The sequence below is a fragment of the Pollicipes pollicipes genome, unplaced genomic scaffold (assembly GCF_011947565.3).
Source record: "Pollicipes pollicipes isolate AB1234 unplaced genomic scaffold, Ppol_2.1 Scaffold_5724;HRSCAF=6776_pilon_pilon_pilon, whole genome shotgun sequence".
In the NCBI taxonomy this organism is placed as follows: domain Eukaryota; kingdom Metazoa; phylum Arthropoda; class Thecostraca; order Pollicipedomorpha; family Pollicipedidae; genus Pollicipes; species Pollicipes pollicipes.
The window spans coordinates 53,572,379-53,594,331 of record NW_023596746.1 but is presented as its reverse complement, the minus strand read 5'-3'; the positions used below and the strand labels follow the sequence as shown (position 1 = coordinate 53,594,331).

At 51.2% G+C, this 21,953-nt stretch overlaps 3 protein-coding genes across 3 annotated transcripts; 2 read left to right on the top strand and 1 right to left on the bottom strand.

Annotated features, from left to right (window-relative positions):
• The first annotated feature begins 2,264 nt into the window (after positions 1–2,264).
• On the top strand, positions 2,265–5,217 carry LOC119103615 (protein obstructor-E). The gene is made up of 3 exons (XM_037227208.1): positions 2,265–2,345; positions 3,327–3,957; positions 4,627–5,217. Exons 1-3 carry the CDS (start codon positions 2,309–2,311, stop codon positions 4,673–4,675), a joined length of 717 nt encoding a protein of 238 aa, XP_037083103.1. The 5' UTR covers positions 2,265–2,308; the 3' UTR covers positions 4,676–5,217.
• Positions 5,218–6,567: 1,350 nt separating this feature from the next.
• On the top strand, positions 6,568–9,616 carry LOC119103410 (protein obstructor-E). Its single transcript, XM_037226935.1, has 3 exons — positions 6,568–6,639; positions 8,142–8,772; positions 9,318–9,616. Exons 1-3 carry the CDS (start codon positions 6,606–6,608, stop codon positions 9,361–9,363), a joined length of 711 nt encoding a protein of 236 aa, XP_037082830.1. The 5' UTR covers positions 6,568–6,605; the 3' UTR covers positions 9,364–9,616.
• A 5,414-nt stretch (positions 9,617–15,030) lies between these two features.
• Positions 15,031–21,354, bottom strand: LOC119103885 (protein obstructor-E-like). The gene is made up of 5 exons (XM_037227568.1): positions 21,221–21,354; positions 17,316–17,522; positions 16,536–16,739; positions 15,770–15,983; positions 15,031–15,350 (listed from the first exon to the last, which is right to left on the bottom strand). Exons 1-5 carry the CDS (start codon positions 21,330–21,332, stop codon positions 15,308–15,310), a joined length of 780 nt encoding a protein of 259 aa, XP_037083463.1. The 5' UTR covers positions 21,333–21,354; the 3' UTR covers positions 15,031–15,307.
• Between the last annotated feature and the right edge of the window lie 599 nt (positions 21,355–21,953).

The window sequence follows — 21,953 nt, the reverse complement described above, 5'->3', positions numbered from 1 at the left end:
TTTGTCGGAATCGTATCCGTGTTTCTTTGATTTCAGTGCATGATGTTCCTTTTTGTGTTCTCACATGTGAAGCTATTTGACGGGCGGCCAGAAGCGCCTGGCCACACAGCTCTCTCCACCAGCAATTGTATGCTGCTTTCAAACTGACTCTTAACATGTCAACTACCCTGTGGACGATAAACGGGCCGCCTGGTCCGCCTGCAGAGGATGACCGGACAGCAGCGGCGGCACGGCAGGAGCAAATCGCAGTGGCCAAGGCCGGTCGGCCGCGTACGTCCCGGTGACTGTACCTGGCCCCAGTGGGCCGGCCAGCGAATAGGTTAGCAGGTCATTGTCCGGCCTCGCCAGTCGGCACCGGCCAGCCGCCAGCCGCCAGCCGCTGCTGCCTCGACAGTGGTCTGACCGGGACCAGCGTTCGTGAGCGGCAGGATAGGGACAGCAGCGGACCAGGGCGCGCCGCTGGCTGGGGACCGCTGACGTGCTGCGGGACCGATACCGGCCGGACCGCTGCAGGGGACCAAGGCGTCGCACAGCAGACGGGTGGACCGGGTCCTGGACGCGACCGCTCTCCTCGGGGCCCACGTGACCGGTGGTGACTGCCCGGTCTAGCGGGGTCACGTCAGGCTCTGGTTGCTGGGTGCGCCGGGGTCGCCAGCAGTGGCAGCCGCAGACCGATGACCGACCAGCGGCGGGAGGGCTGGACAACCCAGATCTGGCAGCCCATCCCGGTGAGGTCCAGAAATGGGAAACTGGAAGTCAGAGAATCCGCCTCCAACACCGGTCTGGTCAGATCAGGAGGAACTGGTTGGATCTGCCCAGTCACGGCCGCGCGAGAATGAAAGTACGGCTTGAGGTAGAAAACAGGCTTAAAGGTGCCTGTGTGCTTAACGGGAATCTGAGTGGCAGCAGGGAGCAACTGATGGTCTGGAACGAAGACGTTGTAGAGTTAAACCGGGCATCAAAACTACGCACTCGGCTCACACGCTCGCAAATTTGCCATTCTAGGGCGTCGTTAATTTATGTCGCAAACTGTAACTGATGAAGAGGGGGAACATGCAGTCTTTCATAAAGTGAAAAGCTAAAGCAAACAATGTTAACGCAAATCATAAAATAGGCGAGCTCCTGCTAACGTATCGAACTTTATTGACGTAGTCACATCTTATTGATTGCACCAATACTCGCAATGGCAGTCTTCTCCATCGCTAAAACCGCTGAGTGACACGACGACTCCAAGACTCAATCAGCTTCATTGAACGCTGCCAGCATGCACCTTAGCACGTCTCGAGTGCTTACTCGCTGGCATCCGTCGTCCACGATGCACGGTATTATACGGCTCGAAGGCCAGCTTTCACATCCAGGCGAAATGAACCTCTTCACAGATTGAATTAATCTACGGATTGCTTAACAATGCACAGGTTTAAAAGACCGGAATTAAACTACACTGGAGAAGGGGCCGCCAAAAGACATTTACTAGGGTTGGATTGGATGTAGAGTAAACGACACGTCCCAACCGATTGGAAAAGGACAGGAAGCATCACGCTGCTTTCAGAAGAGAAGTATACTCATGCATGCTATGTTTACAATATCGTGTTGAATCTGCGATGCGTTTGGTACATTTATCTTGGGCTGGCTATCGTGTAAAATCATTTTCATCGCACTGGAATGGCCATAATTCAGTTCGGGCGTTCCGAAAGGGAGGATGTGCCGGCTGGCGCAAATCGGAGTTGTTCTGAACTGAGCCACGAACAAAATCCGCGCACATTAAAACGCTAGCGCTGGCAGCGTGCCATCAAGCGCCGTATCCCAGCCGGCAGCAGACCCCAGCAGCAGAGCCCGGCAGCAGAGTCCGGCAGCAGACTCCGGCAGCAGACCCCAGCAGCAGACTCCGGCAGCAGACCCCGCAGCAGACCCCGGCAGTAGAGTCGGGCAGCAGTCCCCAGCAGAAGACCCCGGTAGGAGAGCCCGGCGGCAGACCCCGGCAGCAGACCACGGCAGCACACCCCGGCAGAAGACCCCGGCAGCGGAGCCCGGCAGCAGAACCCGGCAACAGACTCCGGCAGCAGACTCCAGCAGCAGACTGCGCGCAAGACAAAGGTGGCGCGTGCGGTTCCAGCGGCAGCGGCAGCGGCGGCGGCGGCGGTGGCGGCGGCCATGCAGCGCTGAAGGACAAACGAACCGGGCCGGCACCTGGCGGGCACCCGGGCCGCCCCGAGCCCCGCGCCGGGCCACCAGCCACGTCACTATGTGAATGTTGAACCGAACATATATAAGGCATCAGCCCTGAAGGGCGGGCCCCGAGTTGTCCAACATGCCGCGCGCGCTACTGTGGTCGATGCTGGTGGGCGGTGAGTGAAAAGCCGAGGGGAGGCGTTGGCGAGGGCTAAATGTTGTCATATGTTGATGAATTGCGTAGTTGAGGCGGGGTTGGGTTGCGTTTGCCATAATGAGAGGTGTGGATGGATCATGGCTGGTAATTATGTCAATGCTCCCTTACAGACACTTCCATCTTTTTCTCCAACCGTCTGCAAACTTATGAGGGAGAAACACAAAAGTTTTTCCCTTTCTTTTTTCATTTTCTGAATTTTCAAAAAATTCATGTATTTTGCCATCGCTGCTTACTGCGTTCGTTTGCAAGACATTGAATGGCTCAAATGCATTGGGGAATGGGATACTGACTATATGCATGCACGTATACCGCACACCGAACTAGCACTTCGCGGTGTAATATGACCGGAATCACATGTATAAACAGCAGCAACACTTCTGCACGCACAGGGCCAAAAATACAGGGTGAAAGTAAACTGACCCAGACTCATTGAATCATGAGCAAGGAAGCCATATTTGGCTGATGAGACCGGCAACATGTTGTCCAATTAACCCGCTCCTTAAGATGATTTGCGATTACCATATCTACCCAGTGATCCGTTAGCGCATGTACATCGTTATTGTGTGATTATGTCGTCGTAATGTGCGTGTGTTCATTTTAAAATGTTTTTCATCCGTATTCAAGGTCAGCAAGGTCATCAAGCTTTCACCCGAGCTAACCTAGGAAAGCGTTCTAAATTGCAATATGATTATTGCTTGCTCTCATGAATGCATCAGCACTGAACTACCGCTTTCTTACTTTGAAAAACTCAGTTTTATTGATGGTTTGGGTGGAACGGGACGTACAATCGCAGCGCCCCTTTGAAGCAAAGCATTTACCATGACGCATCAAAGCAATTCTGGCCAAGGCCCTGAGCACCGGCGCTAGGCACGGCGGTGACTTGACCTGTCACCTGACCTGTGACCCGACCTGACCTGACCTGTCCGGTGGGCCATTCCAGTCGCCCTGGGCGCGGAGACCTTCACGTGTCCGCCCGATGAGACGACCGGCAAGTTCGCCGACCCGGACGAGTGCGACAAGTACTGGGACTGTTTCCGCGGCACGCCCGAGCCCGTGTATTGTCCGGACGGGCATGCTTTCGACCCCGCTCTCATTCACCTGAGGGAGCCGTGCGACTACATCTTCTCCGTCGACTGCACCGGTCGTGAGCTCCTGGGCGACCCGCTGGGCACGGGCGTCTGTGTGCGAGAGAACGGCCTCTACGCGCACGAGGACCCCAACATTTGCGACAGGTACTACACGTGCAAGAAGAATGTGCCTACGCTTCGACTCTGTCCGCCGGGCCTGCACTTCAACCTTGACCTGAGGTCGTGCGACTGGCCGGAAGGCGCCCAGCGCGGCGCGTGCGGCGCCCTGCAAACCCTGGACAACATCACCTGCGACCCGTCGCAGGAGTTCTTCACCAGCGCCAACCAGAAGATCGTGCACCCCACCTTCCCGCACCCGACCGACTGCCAGCGTTTCTACGTGTGCAAGAACGGGATCGCACCGTCCATCGGCCGCTGCGACGAGGGGCTGGTGTACAGCACCGCCACCTTCGCCTGCGAGAAGCCCGCCGACGTGCCGGACTGGTGAGTGGGTGGGGCCGCCGCCGCTCGCACTGGACGTCTCCGCGGGTCACGAGGTGGGTCGGAGCCGGGGTGCTGTGGTAGGTTCGCACTTTGGGGGGCGAAGCGAGCTCATGCTTGATTCCCAGCGACAGGCGGTTGCCTTCTGTTGACAGCCAGCACGGATTGGAGCTTTGCCAAACAGGGCTGGCTCGGTCGAGGGGTTTCGCGCGATGCTGTCAGGGTGGATTTTTGGTGGCGGCACGAAGTGCAGTCGTGCAGACAGGAGCGGCCCCTGGAGGCATGCATGAATTGACATCAATTTTTTCCGTTGCATCGTCTGGGCCTTGACACGACTGGTGGTATGTCGGATGGCACCTGTGCTCTGCAACCTTCCACAGCTTCCAGGTGTCCACGGCAGTCCAAGAAATTCATACAACGTGCTCGCGCTGTTAAAAGTCTCAATTACTGATCGTTAAAGAATGGAGCCAGTCAACTTGTTTTTAGCAACATACATCGAAATACGCATAACTTACCGGACTCAAGTGATCTCAGGTGTTTTGACTGGGCATGGCATCCGGACGCTCTAAACATGTCTGCCAACCTCCCCACATATGGCTTTTGCGATACCCAGCAGCAGTCTGTGAGTGCGCTCCGACGGGCCGCTAGTAGCCGTGATGCCCCTGCCCTCAGCGCCGACTACTATAACTCTCCTGACGCGGACCTGTCCGTGCGCTCGTGATCGGCCCTGGCCGGCCGGCCTGGCAGCTGCCAGCCGGAGCACGTCGCCGCCCGGGCACTAGTCAAGACATCCGGACCGCGCCGCCCGACTCCCCGCCCAGTCACCCGTCAGTGGGTCACACGGGGTCACAGCCGGCGACGTCGACGGAGCCGCGGCGACGCCGAACATGTTCCACGGCACGAGACATCAAGCATAATGCCCTCTATCGATCTGGGTGGACGCGTTGCTTGATGCTTGTCCGTGGGCAGACCAGCGACCTTCCCCAGTGGTCTGACATGATCTGGCATCTGCGACCACTGTTGGCGCTGGTCAACAACCCTTTTGAATGGCCTGGGCTGCCCAGTGATCTGATCTGGTGATCTGGGTTCTGCCAGCTCCAGGGGGCCGCTTGGCCCACCCCTACGTGACGCACACATTTGTTGTTACCAATCGCTGAGACAAGTACAACTGTTTGTGTGTGTGTACGTGCAACCTCCATGCTGCAGCTGTAGAATGGAATGTGATAAAAAGACCGTGCTGAATACAACACATTACTTTATCAACCGCTATGTTCTTCGCCCGTTGTCAGACATCTCCGAAGTTGTGTGCAGAGTTGAAAACCACGAATAAAGTCCCTGCGATGTTCATCACAGACAGCACAAAACCGCTGCTCCATCCAATAAATCCGTCAAATTAAGAGCGTTGACATGACAACGAAGACAGTTTTAAGATTGAACGTACAAAGAAAGTGTGTTAAAGGACAAAACAAACCTTATTTACTTCTTGAAGTAATTATCAACTTACCTTTACGGAATGACATCAATGCGCCTGGCCTGATACTTTATCATTGGATACTTCTAGAGGGTAAACCCACTCTCGAAGAAAGAGCAATCAGCTACAGACGTCAGGCCCAGTCCATCACGCATGACGTTAAGGTTGTGCTAATTATGGGCGTCTGATAACCAGCGACGTCAGTGCGCTCTTGAACTTTAATCATCATTACCATTTAAGGTTGTACAATATCGCTCAATGCTCAACGCCGTTTATTGGCATAGTGCTCAACGAGTGAAAGTGCTTGTGCCGATAACACATTATTAGTTGAAGTAACGCTTAAGCAGACACATTTATGTTCTTCAGGTCTGTAGTAAATGCAGCCACGCCTTGGTTAAGCAAGGGAGGATGACTTTTTGCGTTTGGTCACACTACGGATGACTGTGACACCAAAACATCAGCAGCCCTTGCACGTCACTGCCACACCATTTATTTATACCTATGAGCCGTGAGCATACCTCCATGCTGAATGGAGTATATATGATGCATTACATACAACTTTGCTTAACAAACTGACGCATGGAGAAATGCATTTTCGCACGATGCTCAAAAACAAAACACAAACAACGTACATTAGACAAACATGTTAAAAATACTGACGCGCCAAAAAGAGCGCCATTAAAGCGATTTTGGCAGCAAATAAATAACATAAACCTCAATGGCGATACAATATCAATATACTATGGCGCAATGGCGTCGGCGTCACATGCGCATAAAAACATATGTTAAGCCGCGGCAGCTCATGATGAACATAACAAATAATTTCTCATCCGTGGAATCTGAAGCAAAGGAATAGCCTCGGGTCGTCAGCGTAGTCCATGCCATCAAAATGCGTGACCCATTCTGTCAAACATCATCGGATACCGTCTGGTGTCACGCCGTGCCCAAAAACATCAGAGCAGTCGGCTCGGTGGTATGCGGCGGGTTTGGTCCGTTGCGGAACCCCGCCGGCCCCCCGCGAAATCCGACAGCATCCGTTACGCAAACCTGGCGCCGGTGAAAGAGAGGCGCCTGCTCAGCATGAAGGTCACGCTGAGCGTACTTAGAGTTGGCGGCGGCCGGCGGAACAGGCAGCCTACGCCAGTGTCTGCACCTCTCCGGGAGTGCCCGTCACGACACCATGTGGTGCGCTCTCCTCCCGCTCGTGCTGGCAGGTGAGACTTTCACACAAGCCTAGCAGCAATGTTGAACAAACCTATTATGCGCTAACAAAACATCTTGCAACTTTTTTGGAATGCAGTAAATTGCAGGATGATGTGTGCAAAAGCTCGGCAAAATTCTGCTCTTCGAGATTTTTTCTTGCTTGCGTGAAGGAAAGGTTGGCTGGGATACGGCAGTAACCATTGTTAAATAGGGGCGGCTTTGTATCAGTTCCACGTACGCAGACCGACCGCAGGATTAATGCGGGAGCCCACTGGTTTTCACGAAACCCGATAACGCTTCTGGGAGCATAAGGACTTCCATGGATATTCGAATTTGTGCCGCTCTGAAAGAGATAGAACAAAAATTTGCGTGAACAAGGGTACAGTGATAAGTGATAAGTACATTGATGATGATTTCGCACCCGAACTGATACATGAACTGGTATGTGTGAATGTTTAACCGAATCCCGCTTACAGAGTTAGACGGATCCAACTTTCCGCGCGTCATTTCTGCATCAGATTGCCCTCCCTGTGCATCAATAGCGTCCGTGCGGATTCTTTTTTATTGCATCTATTGCATAAGCATTTTTGTATATATATATATATATATATATATATATATATATATATATATACTATTTAACCTCGGATCTTTTTATTAACTGTTTGCACGACATGCCATCTTTGTTCGTCCGCAGCACTCTGGCTTGTCCCAGTGCGTAATGTTCACCGTTCCCTGTCGTCGGGCTACTGTTTGTTCACCAATCGTTCCATATGTTCTTGAACTCGTCGCATGAGTGCATTTGTGGTGAGTAACGCGGAAAACAGACAATGATCGGTCAACTGGCATGCCTCTGATTTCGATCCCAAACACATCAAAGACTCGTATGTATTTGCTTTTGACAATCCATTGCCATTAAACAGCGTCCCATTTTAGTCTAGCTCGATGTGCACTACCTGTTCACCTTTCCTCTTCATTAATTGTTCACAGTGCCTGAGTCTCAATTCATAGTTCCGCTGTTTTTAACAGGATAGCCTTGTCTCGTATTTAAGCTAAAACTGCCGAAAATGATATAATGTCTCAAAAAGCTAATGTAGGCAGTGGTTGCTTCAGCAGAAATGTAGAAATAATGCCATATTATTCAATTTTATACATTTTTACCACTGAAGCGCTTGAGTCAACACTTTGACCAGTAAGTGGATCACCGCGGTCCCGAGATCGAAGGTAGTGTTGATATTACCTCGTCCCACCCCAACCCCATCCCCCCCCCCACCCCGCACCCCCTCCCCACCCCATCGTTGTTGGTTCGGCGCGAAGATACGTCAGTGCTACGTGTAGGATCAAACCGCACTAGTTCTCGCAAAAATGGCATAACATACGCTGTATAGTGTTCTGGACCAAACTAGAAAGGTCTGCAGCAACTGCCGTCCTGGTCACGCTGGGCGCCGTAAAAGGCGCGCTTCGCTGTCCGGCCGACGACTCACGTGCGCTGACGTCACCCCGTCCACCACAGGGGCGGCGGCGGTGGACGTGTTCGAATGCCCGTTGGAAGAGAGCACCGGCAAGTTCATCGACCCGGACGAGTGTGATACGTACTGGGACTGCTTCCGCGGCGAGGCCGTTAAGAAAGAATGCAAGGACGGCTGGGCGTTCGACCCGAACCGTGTTCAGCTGGCTGAGCCGTGCGACTACATCTTCAACGTCGACTGCTACGGACGCGAGTCCCTTGGTGAGCCACTGGGCACAGGCGTCTGCGAGCGCCAGAACGGCATCTACGCGCACGAGGACCCGGAGGTGTGCGACAAGTACTACTCGTGCTCCGACGACACGCCGACGCAGCTCATCTGCTCACCGGGCCTACATTACAACATCTCTTCCAGGACGTGCGACTGGCCACAGTCGGCGAATCGCGGCTCGTGCGGGCAGCGCACCTCGCTCGACGGCTTCACGTGCGACCCGAGCATAGATTACTTCACGCCCAGTAACCAGAAGATCGCGCACCCCACTTTTGCACACCCGGAGGACTGCACCAAGTTCTACGTGTGCAAGAACGGCATCGAGCCGGCCCTGTCTGGTTGCGATGAAGGGCTGGTGTACAGCGAGGAAATCAGCGCCTGCGACGACCCCGTCAACGTTCCTGAATGGTGCGTAGCACGTACGCAGGTCGGACGATCAGGCCTAAGTCTCAGGCCCACACGGTCTCACAGTCTCAGGCGCCTCAGTCTCAGGCGCACGCGGTCTTACAGTCTCAGGCGCCTCATTCTCAGGCGCACGCGGTCTTACAGTCTCAGGCGCCTCAGTCTCAGGTGCACGCGGTGCGCATGTCGAGTGAAGCCCCAAAAGCTGCCGATTATCTAGAACGTTTAATGCCATTGGCTGTTGACTTGGATGGACAAGTACAGAGGCGCCCCCTGTGATCTTGAAATTAAAGCAAGTTCGCGCTAGTTCACCCCTGCACCCCAAGAACTATCAAACATGCTTTCATTGAATGCCACCACCTGACGTTAGCTGTGACTACATCACTCTCGCACCTTTCACAACTGGTGAGCATATTAGCGAAACAAGTGTGTCTGCGCCTCTTGCTGAGAACAAAGAAAGCATCGTCGGCGATTTTAACACTGGCACGCGTCCTTGTTCCACGGCCGCAGCACCTCTGGGTTCTCGCTGACCCGGAACTGTTCGTTCTCAGCGCCGACTGGTTTGACACTGCTCCGGAGACGCGCCGCCGGAAGTAGAGCGGCGATCTCTGCCATCTGCCCCAGACAGCCCAGTAGGCGGCCTCGCCCTAGCAGCGCCACCTTGGCAGTCTCTCGCAGTGTCGCGCCGTCACCAGAGGCCGACGGACGAAGGTCCCGGAGACAGCGGCCCGAGACGTCATTTTCGAGGTGTCTTATGGCGAGGGACGCCAGCTGGGACACGCAAATGCACACATGTTGCATATGTGGTCCTTCTGATATGACTCGTGCTGTTGAAATGGTTGGTTTGTTACGAGAACACAAGACGGAATGTTGTGGATGTTTTTTTATCGAGGAATGCACGACTAAGGTGGAAACATTTGGTGCGAGTGTTATTCGACTGTCATTCTCAGATCTTCTCTATCTGCGGCTACGTGGGGTTCTCAAAAAAAAAAATGATGAAGGCCAAGAAATACCTTGTTGTTTTGTATAAAGCCCTTCAGTACGCTTCATGTATATTCTATGCAGACATTTTACGAGTTCCCCCGTTTAAGATGTATTTTTTTCAGGGAACAGAACATGGTGAGTAAATGTCACTACGTTAAAAACCGTTGCATCAAATTTCACAGCCTCGACTTCTCCGATCTCGCGTTTAATGGAACTGGTAATGACGAGCTCGTTCGTGAATTACAGCCTTGCCAGACGTACGATTTAGTTCTCAAAGCTTTGAGTGGCGAACATGGAAAACCGCGTTCGGCGAAGTGCTCTATCAAGCCTCTGCGCCCACTGGATTTTCTCGTGCAGTGTTTTTGTAAGTGTTGAGTAATTGTGTAATGAATGCAAATAATGTTCTTAGCTTCCTGTTAGCATAGAGAAACGTTATTATGTTGCAACTGCATGGGTTACTAAAATTTGCTACTCATTTACGTCAAATTAAGCGTACACGACCGCGACAGAGTTGTCCGAATCGAGCAGTAAAGCGCATTCATCGAATTCATCCTCAATGCTTAAAGTTGTCATTACATGCTTGAATCAATTTTGGGCTGCATTTAATTTTGAGCAGTCTTTCCACCAACATCGTGCTCGCCACCATGAAATGTGCTCGCTTCTATAACCATCATTTTGATATTACCCAGTAGTGATGAAGGCAATACTATTACATTTTTGGGCTTTTCTCATCATAAAACATATTTTATTCCATAACTTCAGTTATGTTCACCCGCGTTCAAGACCCCTTTCTAATATGCATGTGGATACCAACTTTTCACAAGCGGAATGAACATTTATAACACCTTTGCGATGAAAATATATTGTTTAAGCGTTTCAATTCAGTGAACACCTGGCGACAGGCGCTTCGGAGCTTGATGAGCTTCGTTGACTGTCAGCAGCGCCATAGATAGCCCATACGAGAGTCGCGAACTAAGTTTGTCGGATATTCCACACTGATCGGGTAGACCTATGGTCGTCACTGCGTTTGAACTGAAATAGTGTGCTTACACTTCCATTCAGCTGTTCGTGGTTAGACGTTAAGCAAAGGAATGGCGTAGCGCAAACTCGGAACAGCCTTGGTGCACGTTCTCGTGACATGTGCAGTGAAAACCGCTTCAAATCCAGTTATTGCTCAGTGTTTTTGTGATAGCCTCCAAACGCGGAGCGCTCGTTAAAACAATGATTCACGAAGCAATCTGGCTTCATCAATATGTTCATACATCAATGGCTTTGCCCAACGTTTTGGAAGCGAAGGCTTTCCTAATGTTTACATTCAACGGACTGCTTCACATTGGTTTTCAACCGAAATAGCTATCCTGAAGGTCATTCGGTGTAATGTACAGCCCTGCCACTCTTAAGACCTAAACCATTCTATTTTCTGAGCACCACGCCTGCCAACATGTGCAGATTTTTTCGGAGAGACTTTTCCAGGGTCACCCAGGCGAGCAGAACACCATAATAACATAATTCAAACGTTGCCATTCTACTGGTCATGCGGCAATCCAGCCCGAGAAAAACATAATTGTTTGTGTCGTTCATAGCTGGCGTTTGTGAGCTCGATCGCCAGATAGAATGGTCGCCAATTGGCTCGCAATCAATGTTGTGTAAGGGACGATGACGTAATCAAACAATGGCGCATTGAAGAGCGCAGTTACTAAAAAGAGAAGTCGTGTTGTCTAAAGCAGCCTTTTCCACCTGAAGGTATGTCCATATTTATAAGTGGATTTATTTCATCATGTCTGATACTTGCCTCAAAATCCTTAAATGTAGAGCATTGCCTTTAAGAGAGAGTACCGCTATTGGAGGCAATACAGAATGGTCCGCGATAGGCACACGTGACTAGGCATCTAAGCAAATGCACGTCACCAGAGCATGCGTCTGTTCACAATATGCAATACTCAAGTGACCTCCTTCCACTCTTAAAAAGGGCAAGCTGGTTACAGCTGCGGACAGCAGTACCAGGTTCAAGTACGCGGACTGATCCGTTTCATCAGGTTGGAAGGGCCAACAAGTATGCTGCAGTAAGATGCTGGCGAAGAGGCTTAGGCGATGTGAGTGACATTTGTTGTTAATCGCACACGCCGAAACCTAAGCAAAATGAGTGTTTCAAGCTTCAGTTGGGCAACACTTAAGTGTTAACTTCCTATAATGAAGGAAGGCCTCCAGCTCCTGGTTTTTTGGCATTTTCAGTTGAAAGTTCGTATGTTAAGTGCCTTAAGTATACAGGAGATACTGGTTGAGTGACGTTGTAATGATAAATAACGGATGTAATGACGGTATTCAGAGTAGCAAACTCAGAGAACCGCACGGCACTAACGGTAACCGCCATTACAACGTCGTTAGACATGTACCTTATGGTGCATTGAAGGTCGTTTACTCAGCAAAGAACCTTCAACTAATAAATGTATCGAAGCGAATGCGCTTACTTAAAGTGCTGAGCATTAGGCCGACTGAAAACTCCACAAAAAAATCCTTTCGTACGGAAAATATGATTATGTCGAAAGCATTCAGAAGTGGATTTGCAATCCAAGTCAAATATGGGTAGTCTAAAGACATGCGCGTGCTGTTGACTCCGACATCAAACGTGTTCTACCTGCGCGCATTCCGGTCAATAGCGCATTAGGCGTTAAAAAACGCATGATGCGGCTGAAAACTGGGGTGATTACTTTTTTCATCTGGTACTTCTGCTAGGCTTCCTGGTGTGCGTCTGGGCCCGGCCTGTCGGTGTCTTCGATTAGTTTCCTGACCTCTTAGCCTGTTCGTTCAGAGTAGAGACGCAACCGTTTTCAAAAATGTCAGCTCGCGGCCCCGCCCGGCCAGCTGGGGATCCAGCCCGCAAATGACCGTGGGGCTACCGTACTGAGCTCGTATTAATAGTGAATATTAATTTAAAGGGTGTGTTCCACATTTATCTGAGGTTTTGAACTTCAATAGCCATATTAAAGACCTTTCGGTGCTGTTCACAATCCTGCCCTTCTTCAGACTTAACTTCTCTGGTTTCTGAGCTAAACGCCCGCGAAAATGGGTGAAAGCATATCGGGGAAACTTTTTCAAAGTCGCCTTGGCATTCATGATCTCATAATAACGTCATTCAAATCCTGCTATTCCATAAGCCATGCGGCGATCAAGGCCTAGAAGACTATAATCGTCGCGTCGTTTATATCTGGCGTTCGTGAGCGCGATTTCCAGATATAACTGCCGTCAATTGGCTCTCAATCAATGTTATGCATTTTGCAAGGTACGATGACGTAATCAAACCATGACGCACTAAGGAGCATATTTACTACATAGAGAATTGTGCTGTTTTGAACAGTCTTTCCACTAAAAAAAACTTAACGTTAGTTAGGTGACCTTGTTTTATCATACCTGATGCTTGCTCCAATATCTTCAAATGCAAAAGATTCCCATGGAGTGCTATCGATATTTGTAGCTTTGTTAATTAGTTCATTATTGCGCATTAATTACGCCGTATTATATCATATCACTTAGTTATCATTAATCAACACATCACTGCTTAGATTACATTATATTACATAATTTATGAATTATTGATATTATTAGTCTCTTTATTGATTAATTGTTACAGCATTTCAGGTCTTTACACGAAACACGCGAAATATGTTATCATATTCATGTCATGAAAAATATTGTTTTCGTAGGTAATGACATTTGTCAAAAGCACACGTCTAATAAAAATTATATAGTGATTGTGATTAAGGAATTAACCCTTGTGTGTATCACATCTCATTGTAGAAGCAAGGACATCTCACTGATGTCTTTACACTGACACAGAGTGAATAAATTCTAGGTTTTTCAAATCGTTGGGTCTTTTTAGTTCCTCGCACTACACACTAGCACAAATAGCATACAGGGCGAAGAAATCGGTCGCATATTTCACACGACACTGGCGCTTTGTCTGCCCCGCTGATGGCGAATGCGCTACAATAGCAGCAACGTGATCACCCGGGTTACAGAAAAAATCAATAATTGTATATAGTGGTTGCTATCCTTAAGTAGACACATCATGCAATAGTGTGGAATAGTCACTGCACGTCAGATTTGAAATGATCCGCATTTCACCCTTATCGCTATCTATGCTTCCTTTCAGGAAGTCTGCCCCCACCCCGCGCCATTTGTGATGCTGCGTACAAAGAAAGCAATCGTATGTTGTCCAGGAACGCTGAATACGCCACTTAGGTGACATCGTGCATCACAAAAACAAAAACCATCAGGCCACAAAACCGTGAGATGTTCTATAAGGTTACAGCCGTGTTTCGACTGAAAGACAAACTGAGCAAAGCATGCTGGAGGCATTCATTTGCATAGCCCATTGGCTGCAGCTTTTCGGAACTACACTGAATGTTTGGTTGACGACGTCATGCGTAGAACTGGACTTCTTGATACAGACCTGTTAACAGATATCGGAGGAGATGGCAGGTACAAACAGAACAGATTTTGTCCTTTGGATACACATGAACAATTAGTGACGATCGGAAAGAGAAGAAAATCATAAGAAAGAACCTCTTATCGCGGTAGTAATTTGTATGTTGCATGAAAATAACGCAGGCATAAGTAGACAAACTCTACCCTACCACTTTTTAGATTATGACAATTGTTGCACATGTGAAACACCAGTAGTTGCGTTCTCTATTGACCAACATGCCAGGCTAGGGCGATGAAGTCATACAGTTTCCCGGGTATTTCGTTAATGATTGCTATGCATTCTAATGTGTGGTTTGCGTATGAAAAAGTGTCGCTTAAGTAAACCATATTCTTATAACAACGGGCCAAGCGCATTACTCACTGTGTTTATACAAGCGATTGACATGCCTACGGTTGAATAATATAAAGGCAACGCTTGAACATTTTCTGCATCTACTTTGCGCGCTTGATGAGATCTTTGCTTAAAGCTGCTCAATTGGTGCAACTTGGTTTACTGGTTTGTCATGTTAACAGTTGATTTTGTCACGAGGCCCCTTCCTACAAAACTCGAAGTACTAACTTCCACAGCTGTTTTATGTGTGGTAGTACACTTGGATTTTTAGAAGGTCCGGAAGCAAATATACCATCAAAAGGGTCTTATTTTGGTTGTTAAAACCTTTAACCCGAAAATCCCGACAAGTCTGGCCCACTACCGGGCTACAAGCCCGCGCGTTCTTGCCGTATCAGATGTGGTGGGTTGGTGGATTAAAAAGTTGCGTCTCTGGTTCAGAGCAGCGAACAACTGACAAGCCGGGCTGCCCACAACTCTGTATTTATCAAAATCATGGTAAAACTACAGTTTGTACAACAATGTAACAGAACCTCCAGGCATGCCAGCTGCAGCACACATCACGGGTCAGTTCATAGCAAACCGGCCAACAAATGACTGTTTTTACTCCACTGCTCTCTCATTCCAAACTGACACCTGGCTTTATTTCTCTTCGCGTTTATCCGAGACTCTCCTGTTATGACGTCAAACAATGCGAGTATTCCCTGGCCGGAGCCAAACATATTTTCCGGTGACGAGAGTAAGTTACAGATCCTGCTCCCCTTCGACTGACGAGTAGTAATTCTCGCTGAAACAGAACGCAGCACGCAGTCAGTCACCAGCGGGCCTCAACTTCGCCCCGATACTTCATTGAAGTCTGTCGTCCGGAATGCATGCATGTGACGTAATTGTTTTCTGCGACGCCGGCCGATCTTACGTGCATTTTCTAAACAACAGGCCGGACCCCCCCCCCCCCTGAGACGTAAGGAGCTGACAGTCGTACGTTCAAAAAGTAAATTGATAGCTTGCAGTGAACAAGTGCACAATGGTTGCGACTTTTCTACACGCAACGCAATGGACGACTGGAACAGACAACGAAATCAGCAATCCGAATGTTTAGCAGTCCAACGCATGTGTAGTAATCCGAAGCAGTCCAGCCATGCAGCACAAGAGTACAAAGTCCTACACATCAGTGAATTCCACAAAAAGCAACGGAACTCTGCTTACCATCCTTCAACGTTCGCGGGGTCGTCACACTTGCGCGTGGCGTCATTGAAGACAGTGCCCTCAGGGCATCCGCCCTCCATGGGCTTGACGCCGTTCAGGCAGACGTAGAAGAGCCTGCAGTCGTCCGGATGGATGTAGGTGGGGTTGTTGTCGCGGTTGCCGTGCACGTCCACCGCGTTCGTGGCGTCCAGCGGGCACGAGAAGTCGCCGAGGGCTGCGGCGGGGGCGGCATGATCAGCGCTGCGTTGCCAGGGGGCGTCCGCCAGGCTGCGGCACTGGCGGCGGCGCCGAGTCATTGCAGATGGCGCCACCGGCCCGGCGGTCAAGCGCGTCGAGTGAGGAGATCAGCGGAAAGCTGGTGGTCGAGTTAATGCAGGATGGAGCAATGCTTTGGACGCGAAGTCGAAAGCAAACAGGCTTTTTAAGGTTTGCTGGTGAGCTGGACAGAAAGATGATTGTGGAATTGAACGTAGTTGTGCGGTCGCGGTGTTGGAAGAACCCTGCGGTTCGGTGACGAACGTTTTCGAGGAATTGAAAGAGGAAGAATCCGATCATTAAGCCGTAAATGCGAGGTAGTTCAGGTGATCCCTCGCGCCACCCGAAGGACCGCACCGCGAACAACAGCACACACAATTGAGGTCGGGCTGAAACTGTCCCCGACCTGGCCGACTCCCCTCTAAACGAGCGAGCGCCATCCCAGCGCACAGATTGACCACTTGAGCAGCCCAAGCTGGACGACAGAGCCGACAGTCGGCTGGAAGCTCACACTCGCGCTTGTCGCAGAGGCCGCGGCCGGCCTCATCCGGCCACCGGCACTCGCGGCTCTTGATGTGGAAGTGCAGACCGGGCGCGCACTGGGAGCGCGTGGCCACGCCGTCCTTGCAGACGTAATAAGTGTCGCACAGCTCCGGGTCCGGGTAGATGCCGTGCTGGCGCTCGCACTCCAGGTCGATGCCGGGTTGCGGGTCCTCTGTGGAGATACCAGTGGCGTCAGAGGCAGCACGACGACGAGACTGGATTCACCAAGGTAACACTGGAACGGTTATCTGATGAATTTCGCCAAAAGTAAAGCAAACAAACAACTCAAAACTGTAAACGAAAAAGGCAAAGAACAAGACTCAACAGACGAATTTTAAGAGTAAGCATGCTCTTAGCCATTATTTTACATCCCTTGCGGCGTATGTTGCGTTCTTCCGCAAGTCATGGGATTACATACTATTTGTGGCGCCACAAGGGTCTGAGCCTAAGCACTCATACTGGTGGTGCCCCGGTCTTACGAGCGACACCATTCGCTTGGAATAACCTTGAGTGGGTTGGCTCACGCTGGCACGCGTGGCTCGAAAGAGCCCTCCGAGCCGCATGACAGGGATCCGTTTTGACCCGAGCTGCCGTAAGAACGCCCAGCAGAGATCTCTCTGAGTGACGGAGACCGGGCTCCCAGAGGTGAACCCGACCGCCAGCTGGTGACATTGCCTCACACACTCCACACCGACCCGAGCGGGGTTACACGGTCGCGGTGGCCGAGTGGCACCCATCGGTCACGTACGGAGGCTCTCGCGGCCCGTGCAGTTCACTTTGAAGACGTAGTCGCAGGGGTAGATGGAACCGCGCAGGTTGGGGTTGAAGGCGTGGCCATCCTGGCACTCCAAGGGCTCGGCCTCGCCGCGGTTGCAGCGCCAGAAGTAGTCGCAGAACTCGGTGTCCTCGTAGTCGCCGTACGACTCGGGGCAGACGAACTGGAAGTCATCCTGGCCTGTGGAGCGAAGGCGAGCAGGCGGTCAGAGGCATTGCGAAAGTGCATTGCAATGCGCAGGATGGTACATCGACAAAATTGCTCGGGTTGAGGGGAGGAGACGCGGGAGCAGCATAAAGTCGAGGGTGGGGGGAGTGACGAGTGGGGCCCCGGAAGAGATATGAAGTCCTGATAATGTGCCCTTATCGGCGCGGGGAAAGCAAGACCGAGCTGCGTTGTAAGTCGTTCGTGAACTGCTGACCATGAGATGATCACGGATAGCTTTGCATGGGTCACTTGACCTTGACTGTAATTGGTCCGCTCTCCCAGTTCCCATCTCGCTGAGGCACGTCAGATTCGCCGAATGACATGACGCGGATGTTCTCATCAGGCGGTTCGATCGCACGACGGCACGCCACGAGGAACGTGGCGTCCGCCGACGGCATGTAAAAGAAGCTGCCGAGCGGTCAGCAGCGCTGTCGCAACGCGGCCGTCCTTTTTACCGGACGACGGCACGCGCAGTTGCATGCTGCGCCGCCCGTAGTCGCGCGCCGTCGCCGGCTGCATTATGCCCGCCTGAGGTCGCGCCACTGCCGAGCGTCCAAGCACCACGAAATATGCAAATCCCCGGTGGTTCGGCGGCTGTGACGCATAATCCGGTTGTGAAACGCGCCGTCTCCGCTGACGGGCCCGCCAGACCGGTCGGCGGTGCCGCCACGGCCTCGCGGGGCCAGCCGGCACGCGGTCGTCGACCCTGCTGTCTGACCCACATCCGACCTATCTCGCGCGGCTCCTGGCGGCGGGACGTGGACGAGGATAGCTGAAGATGACCTGCCCCCTCCCCTATCGGGCATCGCTGGCCTTTGAGGGCACGGCCAGCTTTCCAAACAACTTTCATTTTCGTTGGAGTTGACTCCTCCTTTCATTCGGCCTTGGGAGGTGCAGACCCCCTTGCACTTTTACTCCTGGTGGCCACTTTCTAATAGGTGTCTCGTCTCGTCCGTACATGGTTTATCGGCGATGGCACTGGTAATGGTGACCTCGCGACCACGCAGGGTGGGTCGGCGGCTTTATTGAAGGTCCGTCCCAATTTGCTTCAAGGTGACTCGTGAGCCCCCAGGCTGACAAGCTGATGACAGACGGACGATGGACGCGCTGGTCAGGGAGAAAAAGCTAGGCTCGCTGATCAGCTTGCATTGGGTGTTACGTTCGTCCATTTTGTTTGGTCTACACGCTTGACAAAGCTGCCGTGTTGAATTCCAGGTGAATGCAAAGTAAGCGGCGCTTAGGACGGCTCTCCATACATCGTGTGACAAAACGATCACCAAGGTATTAGCTGGCGGATTTACACAACCCGACCTGTTTAAGCCCCCGTGTAGTCACGGACTTGAGCCTGCGAGCCTGCCATAAGTGATGGTGTAATTGCTCACGGTGTAAAAAGGTTCAAGGTGAGGGGATGGCGTTTGTTAGATACGACAAGCGGACGTAGATAAGTAGTTTAGTACACAGGTATGCCTGAGTGGTGGAAAAAACGTACAGGGAATCTAAAACAGACGGCTGGCATAAAATCACATGAATGCAGGTTATTGCTTCAAAAACAACGCGAGAAATGCTTTGCGAGTCGCCGGACACGTGAGTCAATACAAAAAAAAGTTTCTACGTCACCAACTTCACTCCGGTGGTCAGTTTCTAACTCATTTCTATGTGTACATCGTCAAAATGTATGCGTGACGTAGATGATGCATTAGGTAGGGAGACTGTTTCCTGCGCCGCCAGCCCTAACCTTTGGGCAATGAACTAATCAAATCTGTAGGAAAAACCGGCTGGATTAATCTTCGCAGGGATTTCAACCATATTCCAGATGACAACTTACCTCAACTCATTGATCAAAACGGGTCCATAATCGGATGGGTCTTTTACAACCAAATGAAACAATGGATATGCCGTTGTAGTTATACATTGTCACTGTAGACAATTTTGAGCGGGCAATTTTGTGCGTTTGATGTGATGAGTTCTCGATAGGGGAATGCTGTTAGGTTTGGTTCGAGAAATCGGTGTACAAGTGTGTGTGCTGATGATTCTCGTTGAGAGTATATTCATGGCTGCAGGTGGAAAAAAACAGAAATGATTGCAAACTTTTGGTAAGCCAAATAGCGATAGATTTGTTATCACAGTTTAGTATCCATGGTCAACAGCCCATTCATCAAATGCCACAGCAGTCCTCTTCCCGCGATCACATAACCGTTCATCGTGTTATCGAGATCTAGACACCGCTAAGATTTAAGACATCTGGACGAATCCTGCAATTTAAGTATTATAAGCTTCTCTACGACGGATTTGCGGTAAACGGTCGTTTCAGGCCAGTTCAGGGATTACAGTTCCGTTCGTAACGAATGTTTTTCGTCTAGAACTGATCTATATCCGACATTTGACCGTAACGTTTGCACGAATGGCCATGGAATCGGCATGGAATCGGCATGCCTGCCGGGATAAACGAAAGCCCAAACCCTACTGCCAAGCACAACTTGAGATCAACAGTCGAATTTTGCCGAGATATTCCAATTGTCATGCAGTGCCTCGATCGAATCGTCCCTGTTCCAGCCCGGCTCTTCTGGTCACTCATCAACTAACCACCAACGAAAAGGCACATGAGTATAATCTGTCAGTCGCAAGCCCATGCCGTCATGTGTCCGCCGAACGTTGGTCGCGGCGTTGAGCGCAAACCAACTGAGATGCAGCGATGAGGGCGAGACGGCCAACGGCGTTGCCTACGCAAAGGGCCACAATTGTCCACAACCGACGCAAAATGCTACGGCAGACCCATACAACTGAATACGCCTCAGGTATGCATGATTTTGGCAGCAGCTAAGGCGTCCCTAGCAATTATCAAGAAGCATAAGAGTGTAGAGTACGTTGTTGAATTTCCATTCAAACAAGGAGGTTTCAATTACATTCTGTCACTAAACAGGGCAAGCGACTGCAGTCACCCAGGAATTTCTTGCCATGCGAGGCTAGAAATAAATTTGACGGGGTGATCTTGACGCATAAACACCACGCATGGGGTCACACACCAGAGCGCCAGACATGGAAAACAGGATTATTATGTTAAAATAGGATTATTCTGCTGGGAAGAAATACGCACGGTTTACCTGCAGTTTCAATTATAAGGCTATGCGGCTTTTGTAGTAATGCAACAGCAAACATGCACTTTGGCATTCTAAAAAGTGTCATTTGAATGAAATATCCCACGATGCAAGGAAAAGATCACGCAGGGGGCAGAGCCATGCGACATCACCTTAGTGCCAGAAGGAGCTAATATGGCCGTGCGAATACCAAATGCTAAAAACGTATGCCTTTGATGCAGTGCCGCGCCAAACCTAGTACTAAATGTGCTCTCAATAATGATGTGACAGCCTATAGAGCAGTGCCAGAATATAAGGAGGGTCTTCAAATGTATGTGAATGGCGCCAGGTGGTCGCACTACACACCAGTGGTCATGCTAACCCTCAAATCCAAGGGATGTCCTCCCTCTCACGCCGCCTATATAGCTAGAAACTAGCAACCAGCCCGGCAGGATCAGCTGATTAAAGTCGGTGACGGCACGTCTCAAGCCCCGTCTCAAATACACAAACATCCCAAAACGGCTAGATTTTCGACACTGCTGCGGCTGGGACAGAGCGCTCGCGAGACACCCCCGGCGCTACCCGCGCCGCACTCACCGTACGCCACGGCCAGGACGGCGAGGAAGATCAGGCTCCGCATGTCTGCGCGCGCTGTGGATGCCCGGACGGCCACGTGAACACTGGACGCCCGCCACCGCCGCCGCAACATTTTATCTCCAAACGTTACAAAATTAGAAGGTGATTGCAGCGCCGCGGGCGGTTTTTTGCGGCGCGCGGCTCGTCCCGCGCTGCGGGGGCCGCGCGTCGGAGTCGGCGGTCGGCCGGCCAATCACGGCTCGGGTGAGGGGGCAAGGGCGACGGGAAACACGAGCCGCAGCCGCCGCGAAGGAAGGGCACGCCAATGGCCCCCCGCACGGCCCGCTGACTCAGTGCCAGCCTTGGCGTTATGGGCCAGACAGCCGGATGCAGCGAGGCGACGGCAAAGGGTTGGATGGGGGCCGATCGGTATCAGGGCCAGGTGTCTGCGCGCTTTTTTGTGCAGTGTGCCTGTACCAGCCGCGAAGAAGTCCCTACGGTTGTGGGCTGAGTACCCGCGAACGCGCAGGTTTCTGCGTATGTCGTGTGACGACCTCGAATTTGAGGTCGATGTGTAGCTTGTGCAGCACGGCATGGGTGTATTTCTTAACAAAAGGCGTGACCCCGTGATTTGTATGGGACTTGAGCACTTGGTCCACTCCGGCCCAGGGAGTGCCTGCCGGAGAAAACTCAGAACTGGCCGGATGTGGTGAAGAAGAGTGATAACTGGCCGGATTTGGTGGTTTAGTCGGTG

Excerpts from the sequence above, each read along its gene's own strand:
- LOC119103410 (XM_037226935.1), top strand. The coding sequence starts at position 6,606 with ATGTGGTGCGCTCTCCTCCCGCTCGTGCTGGCAG. Across the intron at positions 6,640-8,141 it reads CCTCCCGCTCGTGCTGGCAG|GGGCGGCGGCGGTGGACGTG; the intron begins GTGAGACTTTCA and ends CGTCCACCACAG. Across the intron at positions 8,773-9,317 it reads CCCGTCAACGTTCCTGAATG|CGCCGACTGGTTTGACACTG; the intron begins GTGCGTAGCACG and ends GTTCGTTCTCAG.
- LOC119103615 (XM_037227208.1), top strand. The coding sequence starts at position 2,309 with ATGCCGCGCGCGCTACTGTGGTCGATGCTGGTGGGCG. Across the intron at positions 2,346-3,326 it reads GTGGTCGATGCTGGTGGGCG|TCGCCCTGGGCGCGGAGACC; the intron begins GTGAGTGAAAAG and ends GGGCCATTCCAG. Across the intron at positions 3,958-4,626 it reads CCCGCCGACGTGCCGGACTG|CGCCGACTACTATAACTCTC; the intron begins GTGAGTGGGTGG and ends CCCTGCCCTCAG.
- LOC119103885 (XM_037227568.1), bottom strand. The coding sequence starts at position 21,332 with ATGTTGCGGCGGCGGTGGCGGGCGTCCAGTGTTCACGTGGCCGTCCGG. Across the intron at positions 17,523-21,220 it reads CGTCCTGGCCGTGGCGTACG|GCCAGGATGACTTCCAGTTC; the intron begins GTGAGTGCGGCG and ends TTCGCTCCACAG. Across the intron at positions 16,740-17,315 it reads CACGGGCCGCGAGAGCCTCC|AGGACCCGCAACCCGGCATC; the intron begins GTACGTGACCGA and ends GTATCTCCACAG.